Source organism: Neopelma chrysocephalum, unplaced genomic scaffold (genome assembly GCF_003984885.1).
Source record: "Neopelma chrysocephalum unplaced genomic scaffold, ASM398488v2 Primary Assembly neopelma1_281, whole genome shotgun sequence".
In the NCBI taxonomy this organism is placed as follows: domain Eukaryota; kingdom Metazoa; phylum Chordata; class Aves; order Passeriformes; family Pipridae; genus Neopelma; species Neopelma chrysocephalum.
This window is the reverse complement of record NW_020897943.1, coordinates 48,489-66,092: the sequence shown is the minus strand read 5'-3', so window position 1 is coordinate 66,092 and position 17,604 is coordinate 48,489. Positions and strand designations below refer to the sequence as shown.

The following is a 17,604-nucleotide window of genomic DNA, read 5'->3' as shown; positions in this document are numbered from 1 at the left end:
ACAAAGTATATATTCCTACTTTTTTTTTAAAACAAAACACCTTCAGTATGACTGAAGGCAAAAGCCCAGTGACTGAAGCAGCTGGAATAATGACACAGCTGTGTTCTGTGTCCCAACAGCAGACCTGCTCTAGAACACTATACTTATAGTAATATAACTTTAAATAAAATAATATATACTATATATTATATAATGTTATATAGACACTTACATATAATTATATGTAATACTCTACATACCACATCCATGTATGTCAACTGTTCTGCCACAACATGGTCTTGAAAAGAGGAGAATTCTTCTGGATTGCTGATCTCCAGTTCCTCTCCATCAACCAGGTCAGTGGAGGAAGTGCTACAGAACCCATCTGGACAGGATGGAAACCAACACTCAGTAAACTTACACAGCAAACAATGAATCAAAGCAGGTGCTTGTTTATTTTGAAACATCACTGTATTACAGCAGAACACCCCAAGGGTCCTGCCTGATGTAATGGCCCCACTGTGCTGCAGACGTGACAAAAATGACCAGAAGATTAAACTGGCAAAGAAAAGGTGGAAGAAAAAGGAATAGAGAGAACTGAGATGTCCAGGGTTCTCTTAGCAGAGAAGTGGCTTAACCCATTTGCTAATTTTTTCCTGAAAGAAAAAACATCACCATCACTCCAGCAAAAATTCCTTGTTAACATTGCAGAATTTTGTTGATTTACTTTCCAGTATTTATAGTTTTTAAAAAGTTATCAAACTACAAAGGGACGAGGCTGCAGTAATATCCCCAAAATATTGCATGAGGAGTGCTCTTATGTCCAGAAATAAAAGGAGATACGATATTTCTCAGCACCATTTATGGCTACATGGACTATATTGAGGAGGGTTTATTCTACCATCCTTCACCTTTCCCTCTCAGGGAATTTTTCCCAGGAAAGGGAATAGAGTGAGCACCTACAGCATTCTGCTCAATGCTTCTAAATTTGCACTGGGCAGCAGAGGAAAGGTGAGAGAGCAGAGCTTTCCCCTGCGAGGAACCCGACACAGAGTAGCAGGGAAAAGGTTTCACAGCCACGTCACCTTTTGGCTCCCAGAAGTTGGGAATAAAAAATTAAACACCAAGAAATATGCCCTTGTTCCCCAAACAGAAAACCCCTCAACATAAATCTTAATCCTTTTTACTGTAAGGCAACAGTAATTCCATAAGGAGGGAGGAAAAATTATGGACTTGTTGAAGACTAACAGTGAAAGTACTAAGTTTACTACTAGTGAGATTTCATTAACAAAAACAAAGTATGTTATGCAAGACTTCATACCCAGTTAAAGCAGAACATTCAAGCAACAACAGCAGATAAAGTGATACAGAATCATTGTTTTTCAAAATACTTCATTTTTCCTTCCTTCCTTCATTACCAAAACGATCATCACTGTAAATTGCTACGGTTTTGATGTAACAAATTATATCTACAGGCTGATTTCCATCTGTACATTCAAATTGCACAATTTACTGACAGAGCTCAGTGTGATAAATGGAGATCTCTGTTCCAGAGTTACTTTCCTGTGGCTGTTTTATAACAATATGCATAACTAAATGGACTTCGACTGAACTATTACAAGAATCTCTCTCTTTTTGGCTTTGTAACTCCTCCTTTCCCTTTCAGCTCTTGAAATTCAACTCAAAATCCTCATGACTGAGTTGCAGCCCTACCCAAAACCTCACAGCTCCCTTAAAGCCGGGTCCTGGAATGCAATGCAAATTTTCCTTTTCTTTTTCCATGCCTTTTTTTTCTCCTTCATAAATGTGTAACCAGCCTTTTCCCTGCCCTCCAACAAGCTGGAATCCTCTTGTACTCAAGTATCTCATCATCTCCAAAGCCCTCTGATCCATTCAGCCCTCTCAAAGCCTGACTGCCCTCTTGACTGCACAGAGAGCAACCACGTGCCCCTTCTGAATTTGCAATCTCTGCCTGTCCTTGCTTTGATTTGCTCAAGCTGCAAGAACTGGGGCCAGGAACAGCTTTTATCTACCTGTCTGGCACTGCAATCTAATCTACTGGCATGGCTGATGGCATCACGGGGTGGAGGTTTGAATACCCAAGTCAAGAGGCAGCACTGGGAGGCAAATTTGTAAATTCAGAGCACAATGAATGCTTGGGAACAATAATTATCATCAAGGATTGCAGACAACATACTAAGAATTTTGAAAGAAATCTCTGAAATGTACAAAGATGGGGCTCTGATCAAGTAAGGCAATCCTAAAACTCTTCTCTGAAGACTCCACAGATTAATTTTGTTATCCTACTCTTATGTTACCCTAATTACCAGGCTCTATTCTGCCACAATTTGGGAAATGTTATCATTCAAATTGACCCATCTGTATGATTCAAAAAAGAATATTTTCAGCTGTTACTTGAGGAAACAAATGCAGAACAGAAGCAGGCTGCTGGAATCTTCTGTTCACTCTGAAGAACGGAGGACCCAAATATAGCTCTCTATAGCTTTCTTTGTTTGACCTGGGGGAACCCAACCCAGGAAAGGTCATCAGTGGGCACATATTAGCCATCCTGTACCTGTGTTCAATAAGGAAGAGGACTGGGCTCTGAGCATTACTCCTTTTTATGTTAGTGACTGAGTTCATCTGGCATTTCACAGTACTATGCACTGACATGGTATTTCTGGAACATCCGTCAGACATGATTTTTATGGGATGAAAGGGTTTTTTTCTGCCATTTCCTTGATGACATGAATTATTCCCTCTCACCCCTCTACCAAAGCTGGAAGTTGATTCCAGTTCTCATTCACATACTACGTGAGCTCCTATGACTTTCCAGCTCACGCCACAGGAAGCTTTCTGAGCAGGATAAGGGGATGTGTCATGCTTGATGGTGCACACAGATTTGTGTTACTACAGTTCACTATTGTTCCAGTAGACTGTGACCCCCAATAACGTAAGTTTTTCCTCTGTCCTTGGATTCCAGCAGCCAGCCACTCCAATAGGAAAAAACAGCCACAGACACTTCCTTTGACAAGATGGTAACTAGGAAGAAAAGCTGCAGGACAACAAAGCCTGTGACTCAAGCTGTATTTTGTCACAGCTCTGTTTTTTGTTGGTCAGGGGTTTCCTTGTGTGTGTGTGTGGGGAATTTGAAGTGAGGAGCCCAGCTAGAGAGCAGCTGTGTTTTAACTCAAGGGCATGGGAAGTGTGCTGACAATTAACCACTTGGCTGCTGCAGCAATCTCAAAGCTTTGGTTAAATATTAGAGAAGTGCTGGATTTCCCAATCCACCCCAGAATAGACAGATATAGGCACCTATACTGAAAGAGTATTTCCTCCCTCACAGAGCCTCACACAGAGATTAAAAAAAAAAAAAAAAGAAATGAGAAACAAGCCACTGTTGAGCCTCACATTATTATTGATAAGCATGAGAGGTGTTGAAACGAGGCCCACATAAATCCCTTACAGTCTGAGAGAACAGAAAGACAGAAGCGAAAGGTAACTCACCAACAGTTTCCACTTCTTGGTTCTGGAACTGCTTCAAGAGGTTCTGCACCTTACTCTCCATGTCTGAATTGGGCATATTGTTCTTCAGGTAATCCAGCAACTTCAGCAAACATGTGTGGTCAGGTGGCTCTCTGAAATCCTCAGAGCACTGATCGAGCCAGGCCCGTAAGACTGATGCTATTTCACTGGAAGCAAATACAGAGAGAACACAACGTTTGCATACAGCATGTGCTGATGGAATTGGGATTGTATGTACCTATAACTGATGTACCTGTATCTAACAGAACAAAAAACACACCCAGTTGAAGTATCTTTGCTGAGCTGTGCCATGGCCACTCTGAATAACTACCAGGCATTACAAACATAATCAACAGCAGAATGTAATTTCTTCATTCCCTCCCGTGCCAGTGGGAAAAGCTCAGTGTTTGTTCCGTGGCATATTGTGGGAAAATAGCAGGGAGGAAACAAGGTATTCATGGCTCCTTCCAGTGGAAGTGCTAAATCAAACACTTCCTTTGGGGCCTTTCACCAGTCGCTGCTGCAGAGTCTGGGGACCAAGCTGAAGCTGCATATCCACACCGTATGACTTGTTGTCTGCAGTCTTTGTACTAAGCTTCCCTGTCCATGAAATCTTGGGTTTCACGGAGGAAAAAGGTGTCTAATCCCGAAACTAACCCCCAGGAGCACACACAGTTGGTGGGATTGCCTCGTCTGTGAGGATAAAACCCTCACTGCCACACGTGCAGCATGACGCTGCCCATGCCAAGGATCAAACTTGAAGCACCAAGAGAACTGTGAACCCAGAAGACACACTGTTCCTGCTAATCCTGGGGTGAAATGTTTAACAAAAATATATCAGCAGAACCTTGGTTTCATTTTTAGCCCAAATACAAGGAGGGGCTGTCAAATTACACCGTGCAAAAAAGCACCTCACTCATGCTAGCAGTACAGGAAAAGGATGCTTAGGGAGTTACAGGACCATTGGATTTTGTTCAGGAAACTTATCCCAAACTTTCTTACACACATGCAGCTAAAAGGACACTAACTGCCCATGGACAATCCTACAGACTGGGGGGGATGAGGGGAAAGCAAAGCTGATGAATCAGCGTGGTTTCCACCTGTCCTGAACGGAGGGAAGTGATCTGTTTATCTGCTTTTCCTGGTTTATGTAGGTTTTCATCCACACCCACCTATTAGATTGGTACTTAGATAATGAACAAACATATGCTTGTGGGAATGCCCTTAAATCCTGCATTTGCAAGGAATTTTCATCATTTCAACTTGATTTTGATAAATAAGACCAAGCTATTTTTTCCAGGAATAACTTAAACAGTTGTTGACAAATTTCAACTAAGTGTGGAAAAACCAGAAGACAACTGGAAAATAACCAAATATCTTAATGTTTTAAGCTCCTTTTTTCAGAATAAAAGGTACAATAAACGTCTAAACTTCCTGAGAAAAGGGTCCTGAAGATTTCTTCTGTGTCACTGAAACCATCAAATTTCTTCCAGCCTGGAGAGCTCTGCTATCAGAGCTGTGTACAAATACTGGCACATTCCTGTTGCAAGTTGGGAAACCACAGCAGTCTCTGGTTAACTCAGCTGCTCACTGGCATCCAAAATAAACCAACAGTTTAATAAGAGTAAAGAGAATTTCTCTCACTCTCCGTATCTCATCTGAACTCATTTTTCCTCAAAACTCAATTAACCTTTAATCCCACACAGATTTCATTTTACAAGTCCCATCCATTTAAGTCTCTTGTTTCTTCCCTTTCTTGCCCTGATATTGTGGCAACTTTGAATTTTCAATTAGAGTATTTGGATATCTGTCAGTAATATTGTTTGGTTAGGCTTGCTGACAGGAGAAATGCTGGAATTACAATTTCAGAGCTACAAAAAAGTATTTACAACCAAAAATTAACATGCAAACACGTTCTGGATTTCAGGTTTCACTGCAAACATGAAACACACTGTGCAGCTTGGAAGACTCTACATTTGAAAACCATTTGGACTGAATTTTCATGAGTCAGCTCAGGCAAACTACCACCATATGTGCAACAAGTACAGCCTTCATGGTTTAGGCCAGTGGTGGCCAAATTTTTTATCTGGAGCCTCAGGACTGTTTTATTCCCTCAGGACAGGTGTCACATAACAGCCATGGCACAGCCAACAGTGCCAGCCCAGCTCCACATCCCAGTGCCAGGAAAGGCCACAACAGACAGATGTGCCTTGCTCCATGACCAAATTGTGCATTTCCTCCTCCTCTGTGCTCCTTTTCCCCACCCACATCACAAACTCAGCATCATCCCCACTGGTTCCACCACCAAAAACTAGGCTGGGTATCCTATTCTTATGAGCATTTATCAGCTCAGCAATGATGTGGAAGGAGGAGCCTCTCCACAGAGCAAGTTCTTGTCCTAACTAATATTGTTCACACATGCTTTACACCAAGCTCAGTTTCCAGAGGCTTGGTTGGTGGCCACTTTCATAAGCTGAAGAATAAACAGAGTTTAAGGCAGACACAGTCTTCCAGAGCAGGGTGAAGAGTTCACTGCTGTTACAGACACTGATTTTTGCCAGTAAAATCATTTCAGTCAAGAGGGGAAATAGGAAAGAGAGAAGAGGTACACTGTGCCCTACTGACCTCCTATTGCCCAACTGCTTCACTGGTGTGTCAGGGAATGCAGCTTTCCAACAACAGGCTGGAGATTTGCCCATATCTTGCAGTAGCTTTACATTTACTGTCCTTGTGGAGAAACTCCCTGTACTTGACAGCCCCAGATAGGAACAGGAGCCTTCTGAGAGCTCAGACAGGAAAGAAACATCACAGACTACATTTTTCATGGGTTGATTATAAGCTATAAATTTTTCCTTTCTTGCCTATAAGAAAAAAAAAAACCACCTCAATGTTTAACTCCTGTTCTGCCAACCACAGGCTTCAGGTTCTGCTCAGCAATGCTTCCAAGCTTCACACTTATCAGAAAACCTTCTGAATTCCACATGTGCTTTGCTTGAAGCCCATCTCTGAAGGTTCCAGTCTCCAAAATCTACCTAGTGTTAGGTGGAAGAAGTGTATCTGAGTCTGTCATTCACAAACTGGGAACAAAAACTACTCACCCACTCCCCTTTGCCCAGGAGCTACCACAAAAGCTGGGTGATGGGGCAGCTCCAAGTCTGACAGCTCTGTTAGCTTAGAGGCCACAGAGAAGGTGGAAAATGAGATCTTCCCACCCCATGGCCACATGGGAATTCTGCATGGTCTTGTCTCAAAAGTGAAGACAGCTATAACAGTCCTGAAGAGATCTGATAGGAATTAAGAGATCATTTCTTCCTGACAAAAAATGCAAAAGCAGCATTTTCTTCCCGCCACAATTACTTCTAAAGAACGGGTAGAAAGGAATCTCAACAATTAAGGAGAACCTCAGTTGCAAAAGGAAAATAAACGATTGATTTCTTATGAAATTATACAGCAATGTGCATAAAATTATCTGTAATTTGCCAAATGCATACTTAAGGCATCAACCTCTTTACAGAGGGCTATTCCCTGTCTTTCACTGTCCATGCAATAATGCTCAGGCTTGCTCACACAGACTAAATTAAGACAGCCGCCTTTTCTCAGTTTTCCTTGTTAAACCAGGGATCAAATCAGGGGTAAAATGGACGTAAACCGCAAGCAAAGGTTGCTGCAAGGGTGGCTTCTCACACCCAGTCTGTTTATAAATACTGTCCTGATGACTTCCAGCAAATGTCTGCTTCTTCTGATTTGGGAAAAACTCATTTAATAACATATAGGAGGCTTTTGCTGGGACACAGAAGCCACTAAAGGAAGAGCTCTGCTAGCTGTTCTTTGTTTTAATTGAGATGCCAATCGCTATTTTTCTTTCTAATTATTCTTGTCTGCTTGGTTCTGGTTGTTTTCATAACTCTCCCACTCTTCCACTGCTTACCCTGCCCCAAGTTTGACTCTGCTTCTCATGTAACCACACTGGTTTCTGCTGTTGTTTTAGCTTAATTGGCTTTACTGGAATGAATGCTGATTGTTGCTCTCCCAAATGCATCTTAACTGCTCCCCACCATGGATTTCCCAGGCATCAGAAGCTTCCAACTAATTTTCTTCCATTTGTCTCACATTCCTTTGGTGTCTGTTGTCCTGGAATACAATGTTTCAGGACCGGTTTTATTTCTACGGTGCTGTAACTGTGGACATTGTTTTCCAGTGGGACTGTTCGGTTCAGGAGGAATTAAAAGACAAGTTTTTGGTCAGGAAGGTCTAAATGCAAAAAAAGCCATGGGAGAATGTTTGTTTGTCACTATGAGAAACTCCAAATGCTGTGGTATTACATTGAAGGTTTTGGTGTTTACTATTTTAGTGCAAAAGAGGAGAGGTAAACATGCAAGACATGCCACGTGGTTAAGTGATTAATTCCCTAATTTTCTCTATTTGAACTGTTTCCCCCAGTTGCTATGGTATGAAACAAGGAGAATTCAGCTTAGCTTTGAGTTGCTTTGTCTATGGTTTTCATTGTGCCACATTCCAAGTTTTAATAACAAATAAATCCCACACTTTCATAATAAAGAAGATCCAACTATGAGCTGACATTCAAGACAAGCAAAGAAGCCCCAAGTATTTTGATTCATTTCTGTGGCCTGTCATTCATCTGAGGGAGAGCACCACCAGTGCACTCCAAACCAGCAAACCAAAGCCAGTAGCAGAAGGAAACCACAACCTCACAGTCCAAGAGGAAGCTTGAAAGGACTTTTGCTGTGACTCAGAGATGCAAAAGCCTCAGGACTCAGCCATGGCAGTGCTAATGTTAGACCTCTGGAAAGCAAACAAACAAAAAAATCATGGTCCGAGTCCACAAACCAACACGGCAACATTGTCTGCCCCTTGAAAAACCTTTCCTGTGGGTAATCTCAGGTTCCTACTACTGTTTTTTTGGAGCCAGGTCTTCAAGTAACTCAATTCAGGTAACGCTGACCTCGGCTTCCCTGAATGCAAACATTGCAGGCCAGCCTGGACTGCCAGCCCGGCCTTTTCTCTGTGTGTCTGGGCAGGAATGAATCACTTCTGGGAACTTCACTGACAGAAATCTTGAAAACTTACAGTAGCAAACCCAGCACCTTTCGTGGATGCAGCGTGATGTGCTGCCTCAGCTCTCCAAGCACAGCAAGTCACCTCAGTGCCACGTGCTCAGCACGGTTTGGGACCCTCACCTTACTCAGAGGCACCTCAGCATCCAGGGAAGCCATGACTTCCAAGAGGTACAAGCAGATACACAAGATATTTTAGACTTTGAGGGCTTTATGGTTCTTTCTCTGTCCCCAGCCAGGTCCTCAATGCCCACCTTCTGGGAAAGCAGTGTCTGCACGTTTAATAAATCACCTCTTTAAATTCACAGAGCCTGTGGTTTGGGTGTAGTTGTCTGCCAGCAATGGATTGGTTGCCCAGAGATCAAAATTAACCCCATCTTTCGCTGGGGGAGGGAAATAGGGCACAGATTATCCTGCACAGAAACCCAAACCTTTTAAAAGCGAGTTAAAAGTTCATTGAGGAACTCTCCTGCTCTGAAGAAAGAGCAGGGTGATCAGCTCCTATCACCAGAAGCATTGTTTCTAACTATCTTGTGGGCAATACACAAGCATTTTGGGAGGACTGAAGGTCCCAAACAGCACTAGTTGTTTGGCTTGCTGATCCCCTTCCCAGAACCTGTAAAGGTGCTTTAGATCTCCAGGAAGTGACTGTCTCATGCAAGCTTCCCATGACTCCTGGCTAGTAAGGTGCAAAGAGTCTTTACATCAGATATGAGCAAGAGAAAGAACTACTTTTTGCTCTAATTTCTTTCCTCATTTGCTTTTTGTCAGATGCTGTGTACCAAACAACACATTTGAACTGTATAATCTCATTTAAAAAAACAAAACAAAACAATAGCTGAATTATAGTACAAATTCTATGGGCCTCTCTCTAATTCTTAATGCTACTTGTCATACTGATAATTTTTGTTTGTGTTTAATGTATATATGGTTGTATTCTGAATTGTCACATATCGTGGTGTTATTTCTAGTCTCTTCTTTTTTAAAGTCAACAGAAGTCCTATGCTAAAAAACATGCAGTGAACAGAGAACTCCAAAGACAACAACAACCCAAGATGAGGAGGGAACTCTGTCACACCTTGACACAAAAACATGCAGAACTCAGACAGAGCACCAGGCAATCTTGTTTATATGATGCAAGGAAGAGCAAAAAATTTGCTTATAGGAGGTAGAGGGTCAAGTAAGTTACTCCTTACAACTCTTATCAGACAATTAAGACAGACATATTTCTGAAACACAGGCTGAAGTCCATCTCATTCAGACATTTGCCTGGAGTATATGACCTTTGCTGGACTTAATTCTTCTGTTACTTGTGACCATGAACCTTCTGACTGACTGAAAATAATGTGAAATGTGGAAAGCAAGCTAGTGAATGTGAAAAGGTAAGGTGGGTCCTGATAGGAAAAAAAAGGTAGGTTGTTTCAAGCTTACAAAACTTTTGATGGTGTTCATAGTCTACTCATAACTCTAAGATCCAAGGCATTTTGAAAGTTACAGCACCTTTGTTTAAACTATGTATTAGATGAAATTTAAATCTAACAGATCCCTGTTGAAAAATACAACTTTTTGACCACTCCAGCAGCCCAAAAATGATAGGAATGATGTTTAAGTGAACAGGAGAAAATCCCCTTGGCACAAGGGATCCTTAGAAGGCATGTTTCTGAACGTAGCTGAAGTGATCTTGGGTCAGTAACAACTATATGTCACTGCAGCAAGTGTGAGAAGAGTGTGCTGGCTCAGCCCCAGGATTTGGAAACACAAGGGCAGGTTTACAGCTCCCAAAAGCCTCTCAAGCAAGGCTGTGCCACAAGTGTGCTCAAGGCCTAGTGCAGACCTGCAGGTTCTGCACTATATGAACATTGGGTAGAACACTGACATAATTTAAAAAAGAAAAAATCAGATAATTTACACGCATCAGACATTCTCCTCAAAATATCTCACAGCTCTATACTACAAGTGCAAAAGCACAGAGAACTTCAATGTAGAAATGGGTAACCCGAGCTTACAGTTCTTCCCATAGGTACCCCTAAGATTTTGCAAAACTTCACCCTTTCTTTAAAGCTCCACGAGGTATTTAAACAGCCATACATTCATCTGCAGTTGTTTTTAATTTCTGCTGCAGTTTTTTATGTCAAACCACTGGAAATGCTTTAAATTGCATCCCCATTTCTAATGCCCTAACTGGATTTTTAAAGCCTCTGAACTGTCACAACAGGAGTCTGACAAATCCAGAAGATCTCTGACCACAGACCACAGGCTTCCCCATGAGATATTTTTCCTCTGAGAAATACAGAGTTAATGGCAAGAAATAACATGGCTCTACTGCTTCTTCCTCTTATTTCTCCAAGTCATATAAAACCAAGAACACAATTATATCATGTTTCTGTTCTATGAGAAAAGAGGGTAAATGCAATTACATTGGAATTATCCCAGACAAGAGAAAACCTGAACTACTAGAACTACATGTTTCACAACAGGACTACAAAGCCAACCACTTTTCCAGATACCATTTATCATACCTGAGAGACAAGTAGCCAGAGCAGCTGAGAGCCATGGAAACTTTTAAAGGAGGAAAGTGAACTCACATTTATACGGGATCTGCTAAAACACGTACACCTGACAAATTTCTTTGTTGACAACTTCGTTGTTGAGCTTTCTACAGACATGTAGTTGGGTAAAGGTATCAAACTCAGACATAAAAGGTATCTGATGAAGGCCAAAGGAGCAAAATCAGCTGTGCTGACTATATTAATGAAAATTCTGTCAGAAAAACTCATCAGAAGCTGAGCTACCACATGGACAGGACACAGGCTCCATCCCTTTGTCAGTCCCTGGCTGATGATCCCATGCCAAGAGGGAGGAAACTATTGATGCAGCAGGAAGTAACTTGACAGGGTTGGTAAACTTTGTGTCTGTCAGTAGGAAAACAATTCCAGTTAAAACCAAACCAAAACAAACATGCTTCTCCTAAATGTTATTTCCCTTGCACGCTCACCTCCAGGCATAACAAAAACTTGATGCAGTTTGCCCAAAGCCTTGGTGATACAAGTGGCATCAACATTATTATCACCCCTTTTCTCTCTCCAATTCATGGACTCCTCTGGGTCCATGAAAAGGCAGTTGGGGGATCCATCCCAACATGATTTATACTGGTGAAATGATCTTCCACATCCCCAATAGAAATCCTTAAAGTATTTTGCAAGAGGGTACTGCTTTAGCTCATGTTTTATGACTTTGATAGGGCGAGGTTCAAATGCTTTGCCCAACATTGGAAGAGACCCTAGAGCTCAGTTTGGATGGAAGGGAACCACTGGCTGTGTATTATTGCCTCTACTCACTCCATAATGCTGCTTTCTTGGTGCTTGTGACCAAATTTTAACTACCAGCTGTTCTTTGATGAGTTCTCATGGCAAATTAGGAGAAAAATATTACAGCAGCCAGGAAAGAATTGGAAAGTCAAGCTCCTATGTCCGAGTCCCATGGGGCAAGGGGAACAGAAAACCAGTAACACTGACAAAATCAAGCATCTTCACACTGTAATCAAATATAATGACACATGCCACAGTGTGTGCAAACCACAGATGTCAGAGTACAAATGCTGATGACCTAAGGCACATTTTACACCCAATGTCTAAAGATAAAATGCTAGGAGGACAGCTAAACCACCTTTTTCTCATTTAAACTGCAGTTCAAAGCAGCTTTGCTATTTCTCTTGCAAATTAGGATGACCTCAGAATTTAAATTTCACTCTAAAAGCAGCACTGTAAATCACAGGGGCACTAATGGAGAAGATACATGCACACACACGTTGCCTGGAACACCCTCAGCTTTGGTGTGCAGGCACTGCTGTAATGCACAGTAAAATCAGTCATAGGCAATAACCATTTACTGCCATAGATAAGGCAGAGGAAACAAACACTCCTCGTCTGTTTAATCAACAAAATGTTGGCCCAGATGTGTTCATCTCATGTTTAATTCCGAGACAATTTCCCTGCAAAAGATCCCTGGATTATATTGTTGTATATGTTACAAGCCAACTGTTATTTGGTTTTTCCACAAGCTTGTTTAAGCATGCAAACAGTGCTGTGAATTTTCAATGGAAACAACAGCTCTGCTGCCCACATCCTCCTCCAGCACCAAAATCCTGCCTTGGCCTTGCTCTACAGTGCAAATCCATACTTACGCCCTGAGTACGACCTCGGATTCGAAGGAATTCAGGTTTGCCACTTCTCCATGGCTCGAGGTTTCCAGGTTTCCAAACCTGAAAAAGCAGAGGGGTGTTCAGAAGAAACTCTACCAAATAAAAGCAATATCCCAAATAGCACCACTCATATACAATTATCATAAACTACCAAGTGCTTCTAGTCAAACTACAAATATGGAATCTGACAGGAGAGCAGAATTAAGGAGCTTGAAGATTATTTCATTTAGGAGGGGAAAAAAAATCCCAAAGAAGCAGCCAGGATATTCCAAGGTAATTTGTTAATTTATAGGAAGCAGCCTGCACACAGGAGGGATCAACCAAAACACCTCCATGACCCTTTGCCTGCTTCCACTCCATCCTTTCCCAGAGCAATACTGCAGTGTGCAAGGAGATTGTAACACAACCCCTTTCTCCAATTCAGCTTCTGTTTCTCTAGCACCTGACATTCCTTTGGAGTGTTATTCCACACCAAGTTTTCTAGGGGGCAAATGCTCACTTTGTGCCAAAACTCCCACACATTTGTCACGGGTGGGAATGGCCCACGACGCTGTGAAACCACCACTGGGAAAGAGGAAACCATGGGAACAACTCCAACAGCAGCAAAGGAAAATCTCTTACCTACAAGGCACCATGCTGTGCCTTGCAGGCAGCATTATGCACTTCATTTTCAATGGGAGTGCCCATTGTTTCAGATATACAGCTCCATAATTATCCAGAAAGAATTCCATGGCTCCTTACAGCCAGCTTTAATGAAGGCAGATGATTGCTCACTTCAGAATAAGACAAGGTGATCAGGTTTATACACCTGAAATTAGGCTGAAGGGTTAGAACTAGAGCATTCTTAAATGTTTGTGATACAACAACCTAGTGTCAGATAGAGAAACACAGTGGGCTGCTGTGTCAGAGCTGTCACAAACTCTTCCAAAAATGTGTCAAAAAAAAAAAAGTAGTGGTAGTGTTAAGCTCCTCTAAAGTATCAGTTTAAGGCTTCATGTGTAAGAATCCCAGATCTGTTGCTAAAGGGAGAGGATTTCACTCTCCACTGCCATCCACTCTAAGATGCCTAAAATACATCTCAGCCAGTAGACAAAAGACACTCTTCCTCCAGGTGGGAGAAATTTTTTGATTAAAAATTCAATTTTTATATTCAGTTTTCAAAACTTGCCATTAACCCTTTGAGCAGAATTTATTGAGATGATTCCCAATGTCATTGTCCTACTTTTGCACGAAATATTAATAATGTCTTTGCGGAACATTAGGTACTTATGTTTAAATCCCATTAGAGGCACATGCTGATTTTTATAAGATAAATCCATAAGACAGCAATAAAGAGCAGGCAGTTTTCTATGCAGAACTGGAGAAGAATATAACACTTTGTTATGTTGCCAGATGTAAACCTCTGTCCATCTCCCATCTCCACCTGAACAACAGTCATTAAATACGGGTTAGGAGGAGTTAATGAGACAGCTATGTAAAGAACAGCCTTTCTGCAGCCTTCCAGGGCTCTGTTCTCACCAGCTCCCGCACAAAGAGCCATTCACTGCCCAGCCTTGTATGAATGCTTTGCATACAAAAAGAGACACGAGAAACAAAAGGATCCTGTAGCCCACAGAACTTTTCAGCCTTGCTTGGCAGTTTGGAAAGTTACAGACTCCACTCGAAAGGGACTGACTAAGCAAATGAGACTAGAATGTGATGGGTAGGACTGAATGTTTAAATACTGAAAAATAGAGTGGAAAATGCACCCCTGGGTCTCTGTTAAGAAGAGGGAGGAAAATACTCTGAATAAATCAGAACTAATGAAGGAAAGGTGGTTCTCTGCAACAGCCCCAAACAAAGCCCTAAATAAGTCTGTGAGCACTGAAGCAAGCAATTTGGAAGCCCAGACTCTCAGCAAGAACAAGGTGGTTTGAATCCTACACATAAGGAATCATGGGAATGAAGTCACTTGTCTAGCTGAGTAGGCAAACCACCTGGTAGAGAGGGGAAAGAGAGGGAATAATAGATGCTGCAGGGCCAGCAGTGAGCCAAACACCACATAAAGCTGCTGTCCCAAAACGTGTGGCTCTGCTACCACGGGACACATCCCTTCAACATCTCCCCCTCTGCCTTCCTTGTCCTCTCCATTGACCCTCTAGCAGACCATCCTCCAGCAAAAGGAATGAACAGAAAACATAAAACTAACTTGTTCTTTGCTGTCATTACCCAGTTCCAGCTCTCCCATAGTTCCCTCCTCTGCACACTCCTCCAGATAGGGACTGGTTGCTACTTTATCTGTGCCCGAGCCAAGCACAGCACGGCCCCGCTTTTAAGGAACACAATTATCAGGGAAAAATAAAATATGTAAGAGAGGAATCTGGCCTGCTTCTACCCTCATCTGGACAGCTAAACATCTTTGGCTTCCATCACACTTGTGAGAATACCACTCTGGAATATCCCACTGGGGATACCAAAGCACCCCCACACCCCAGGGCCAGAGGAGCCGCTCTCCTTTCCTTCCCTCCAGAAACTTGCATCGAGTGCTTTCACATAAAAATACAAACAAGATCTTTTTCTTTTAACTCTCCCTAGCCACTTGTATCAAAGAACTAGAAAATATCAGCACATACAGTGTTAAAAGCTTGGCAGGTTTTCAAAGCTGCCTGCTGCACTTAGTTGCCAAACTTCCATGAATACTAAAGGGATTCGGATGTCCAATTACTCTTAAATAGCTTTGAAAACACAAGTCATCCCCCTCACTTCTCAACATACCAGTTTATGCTCAAAATTTTGTTCAGTGACTTCTAATCTATGGTTAAAAGAAAACCTTTATAGACTGAATCTGGCCAAAAAAATTTAACAGGGCTCCAGTCTGAAATGTAATCAAAAGCAAAAGCCTAATGTGAAGTCCTGGAGTGATAATAATAATAGGTTTCTAAAACTGAAGTTTCTCTTCAGTACAGCATCTGCTTTTTTTATTTGCCTCTGACACACAGGGAAGAGCACTCCACCTGCTTTTGGACAAATTCAGTGAATATTGCACTGCTTGGACAGGATACTCTGCAGACAGCATCGAATGACCAGCAAATATCCCCACACACTTAGGGTACTGCATATCCAGATTTCCCAGGACACTATTTTAACAGTTCCAGGACTCTGCTTAATCTGGATTTCTGGATGTCTAATTCATACATCAGAAACAGATAACAAATGCCAAAGTTGTACTTTTTTTTTTAAGAGATTGCCCTTTTCATTACTTCACTGGAACACAAAACAAAATGTAAGTACTTATAAAACACAGATTATTTGACACATTGACACCCACTTTAGTCTCTGTGCTGTGATTATTAACAAGTATTATTAAAAAGAAACTTGGAAAAATACAGAGTCTTTGCTACTTATCCTGAACCAAGGTAGAGATGAAAACCAAGCTGCTTAAAATCAATTACCATCCATCTTTTTCTTATAATTTTTCTTTGTAACATCTGCTTTTCTTCACTAGTCCATATATCTCAGCTGCATGTAAATCATTCCCACTTTTATAGCTTAAGTTTAATCTATATTTTGTCCCAAGCCATAAAATTCTAGATTATCCATGATATTCAAAAAGCCAAGAGAAACATCCACGGATTCTTAAACACTACACTCCTAAGATTTGTGAGAGGGGAAGGAAGTGGTGACCTCCTAGGATTTCCTGTGGATTCTATAGTTTATTACAAAAGGCTGGGCATAATGTTGACAAGGTCAGGCACCCCATTCCTCTGAAGGGGACGTTGTAACTTGCTCAGAGTACAAAAGGCAGTAAGATCAGAACTGGGCTCAGAAAAGAAAGTTCTGTTCCATGGACACTTTTCCCCTGGGCCTCCTTGCCCCCTCCTGACATTTTAAAGCAGCATCAGAGGAGGAGGGCAGGGTCAACTTCCCTGGAGTCTCAACATTTTTATATTCCTTTATATACCCACCATCAATTTTTAGCATTCCCCACGTTCTGTGTCAGAATTGGGATGGGCTGAGAGGTAAAGCTCAGAGTAGTAAATCTAACTGTACCTAAGTCTGCACTCCAGGATGGCTGCTCTTTTCTCAGCGGGCTTCTTACCTGACTGTCAAGCTATTATTGTTAATATCATACTAATTAAGCCACATAATATTCCTACAAAGCAACTAGTATTATCCTTTTCAGATACAAAAGAAAAGCACAGGTCATTTATCCATGCCTTGTTCCTTATCTACCTAGTGGGAGAGCCAAAATTAAATCCTAGGAGTTCTTATGCCACTTCCACGTCCTAATCACTAATTCTATGTTCTAATTACTATATAGTAGCCACTTCTGTACATCATTTGATTTTGAAAATGCAATAAATACAACACTCCCAAAATAAGACCACCTCTGACCCAGGCGTGTCTCAGTTAGAATTTAGGGTGAGAAAGCAATGCTGCATGTTCCAAGCATTTATGCAGACACAGCAGCCATGATTTAACAGTCTTGCCATAAATGCTATTCTTATAACATTTAGCAGTTCTTGTGCTGTCTGTAAAAATTGATGGCTGCATATTCATGTGAAGTTATAGAAGGGGAAGGCAAATTCTTTGTTGTGTTTGTACAATCCCCGTTTCAAACCTCCCCAAACAGGAGAGTTAGGTCTGAAAATATCAGCATCCAGCAAAACATTAGAACCTATGCTAGGTATGACTTTGCAGCCCCAGCATTGTGTTGGGGTTTTTTGGGGGGGAAAGCTGTATTAATTTTCCTGTGTTGGCCCAGTTTGGGTCTTTAGCAGCCAGACATGGCACACTTTCCCTACTTGGTGACTTTAATAAGAGTTGGGATGTGGGCAGCGATGC

The 17,604-nt window shown here is 41.7% G+C and overlaps 1 protein-coding gene across 1 annotated transcript in view; it reads right to left on the bottom strand.

The window, feature by feature from the left end:
• RGL1 (ral guanine nucleotide dissociation stimulator like 1) overlaps positions 1-17,604 on the bottom strand; it is a 53,780-nt gene that overhangs the window by 15,986 nt on the left and 20,190 nt on the right. Inside the window, exons 4-6 of the mRNA XM_027704501.1 lie at positions 12,763-12,840; positions 3,487-3,671; positions 240-364 (exon numbers count right to left, since the gene is read on the bottom strand). Coding sequence (XP_027560302.1) covers positions 240-364; positions 3,487-3,671; positions 12,763-12,840 — 388 coding nt within the window. The remainder of the gene's footprint in view (positions 1-239; positions 365-3,486; positions 3,672-12,762; positions 12,841-17,604) is intronic.